The sequence below is a fragment of the Seriola lalandi genome, unplaced genomic scaffold (genome assembly GCF_002814215.2).
Source record: "Seriola lalandi dorsalis isolate HSWRI2012SDOR001 ecotype SW California unplaced genomic scaffold, Sedor1 jcf7180002054373, whole genome shotgun sequence".
NCBI lineage: Eukaryota > Metazoa > Chordata > Actinopteri > Carangiformes > Carangidae > Seriola > Seriola lalandi.
Genome location: NW_019524926.1, coordinates 104,549 through 106,016, shown reverse-complemented (window position 1 = coordinate 106,016; position 1,468 = coordinate 104,549). Strand labels below are relative to the sequence as shown.

Sequence of the window (1,468 nt, the reverse complement as noted above, 5' to 3'; positions counted from 1 at the left end):
ACGTTTCATGATGCGTTTCCTGTCCACAGGTGAGCAGGGCTGATATCCTGGTGGTGGGGGCAGGTAGAGCAGAAATGGTGAGAGGAGAGTGGGTGAAGGAGGGAGCTGTGGTGATCGACTGTGGAATCAACCACGTACAAGGTACACACTGGGACTACACACTGTTACACACTGATACTACACACTGATACACACTGAGACTACACACTGTTACACACTGATACTACACACTGATACACACTGAGACTACACACTGATACACACTGAGACTACACACTGATACACACTGATACACACTGATACTACTCACTGTGTGACCTTTGACCTCTGTGACAGATGAGACGAGGGCGAGTGGTAAACGGGTGGTTGGAGATGTCCACTACACCTCAGCCAATCAGAGAGCAGGATTCATTACACCTGTTCCAGGAGGGGTGGGGCCAATGACGGTGGCAATGCTCATGGAGGTAATTGTTGTTTTATCTTGTTTTTGTTTTTTGTTTTATTTTATTTTGTTTTGTTTTTATTTGTTTTTGTTCTATTTTTAGTTGTTTTATTTAGTTTTATTTTTATTTTATTTTGTATTGTTGTAACTTACTTTTTTAAATTAAAAGTATTTGAGAGAACAAATGAATTATATGAACCTGTTTGTGTTTGAATGTGTAAAAACACATTTTCCGTGTGTACGTCATAAACTTCGCCCCCTCCATGTTAGAGTCATTTGATGTTATAAAACGGGAGGGTGGCGTCATGATTGACAGCTGAGATTGAGTCGAGCGAGTGTATGGGTGGGACCTTAATACCGTGGCCCCACCCCCTGATCACTACTGCACAGACGCAGGATGTTTTGGTTTCATTTTCATACAGTGAGAGGAGGAGACATCATAATATAATAACTTTAAGATCACGAATGTGTGGACTGGCTGTTTGTTCCAGAACACGGTGCAGAGTGCTCGGCGTTTCCTCCTGAAGAACCCGTCGATGAGGTGAAACAACAGGAAACACTCAGGTAAATAAAAAGAAAGAAAGATCACAAGAACAAAGTCTGTTTGTGTCACAGTTTCATTTCATTAACATGAAAGCTGAACAGCCTTCATCACAGTTTCATAATCTTTCTCCTCCAGAACATTATGACTCTGAACCTCAGATGTTTTCTTCACAGTAGTTGGTGTTTGTTTGTTTGTTTACCTGCAGGCAGACAGGTGTGAACAGGTGTGAGGAGGAGGATGGACAGCTTCACAGATCCTGAATAATAATCTGGTTTTATTTCTTTTCGCCACTTTCCTTCTTTTTTGTTTCCTCTTCAGTAACTTTAGTTTTACAGTGTAACTCTAGTTTTACAGTGTAATTTTAGTTTTACAGTGTAGCTCTAGTTTTACAGTGTAATTTTAGTTTTATAGTGTGGCTCTGTAGTTTTACAGTGTAATTTTAGTTTTACAGTGTAGCTCTGTAGTTTTACAGTACAACTTTA

At 40.2% G+C, this 1,468-nt stretch overlaps 1 protein-coding gene across 1 annotated transcript in view; it reads left to right on the top strand.

The window, feature by feature from the left end:
* LOC111656902 (C-1-tetrahydrofolate synthase, cytoplasmic-like) overlaps window positions 1-1,462 on the top strand; it is a 6,320-nt gene extending 4,858 nt beyond the window's left edge. Inside the window, exons 7-10 of the mRNA XM_087174691.1 lie at window positions 30-141; window positions 337-464; window positions 934-1,006; window positions 1,192-1,462. Of these exons, the coding sequence (XP_087030817.1) occupies window positions 30-141; window positions 337-464; window positions 934-987 (294 nt within the window). The 3' untranslated portion in view covers window positions 988-1,006; window positions 1,192-1,462. The remainder of the gene's footprint in view (window positions 1-29; window positions 142-336; window positions 465-933; window positions 1,007-1,191) is intronic.
* Window positions 1,463-1,468: the final 6 nt, after the last annotated feature.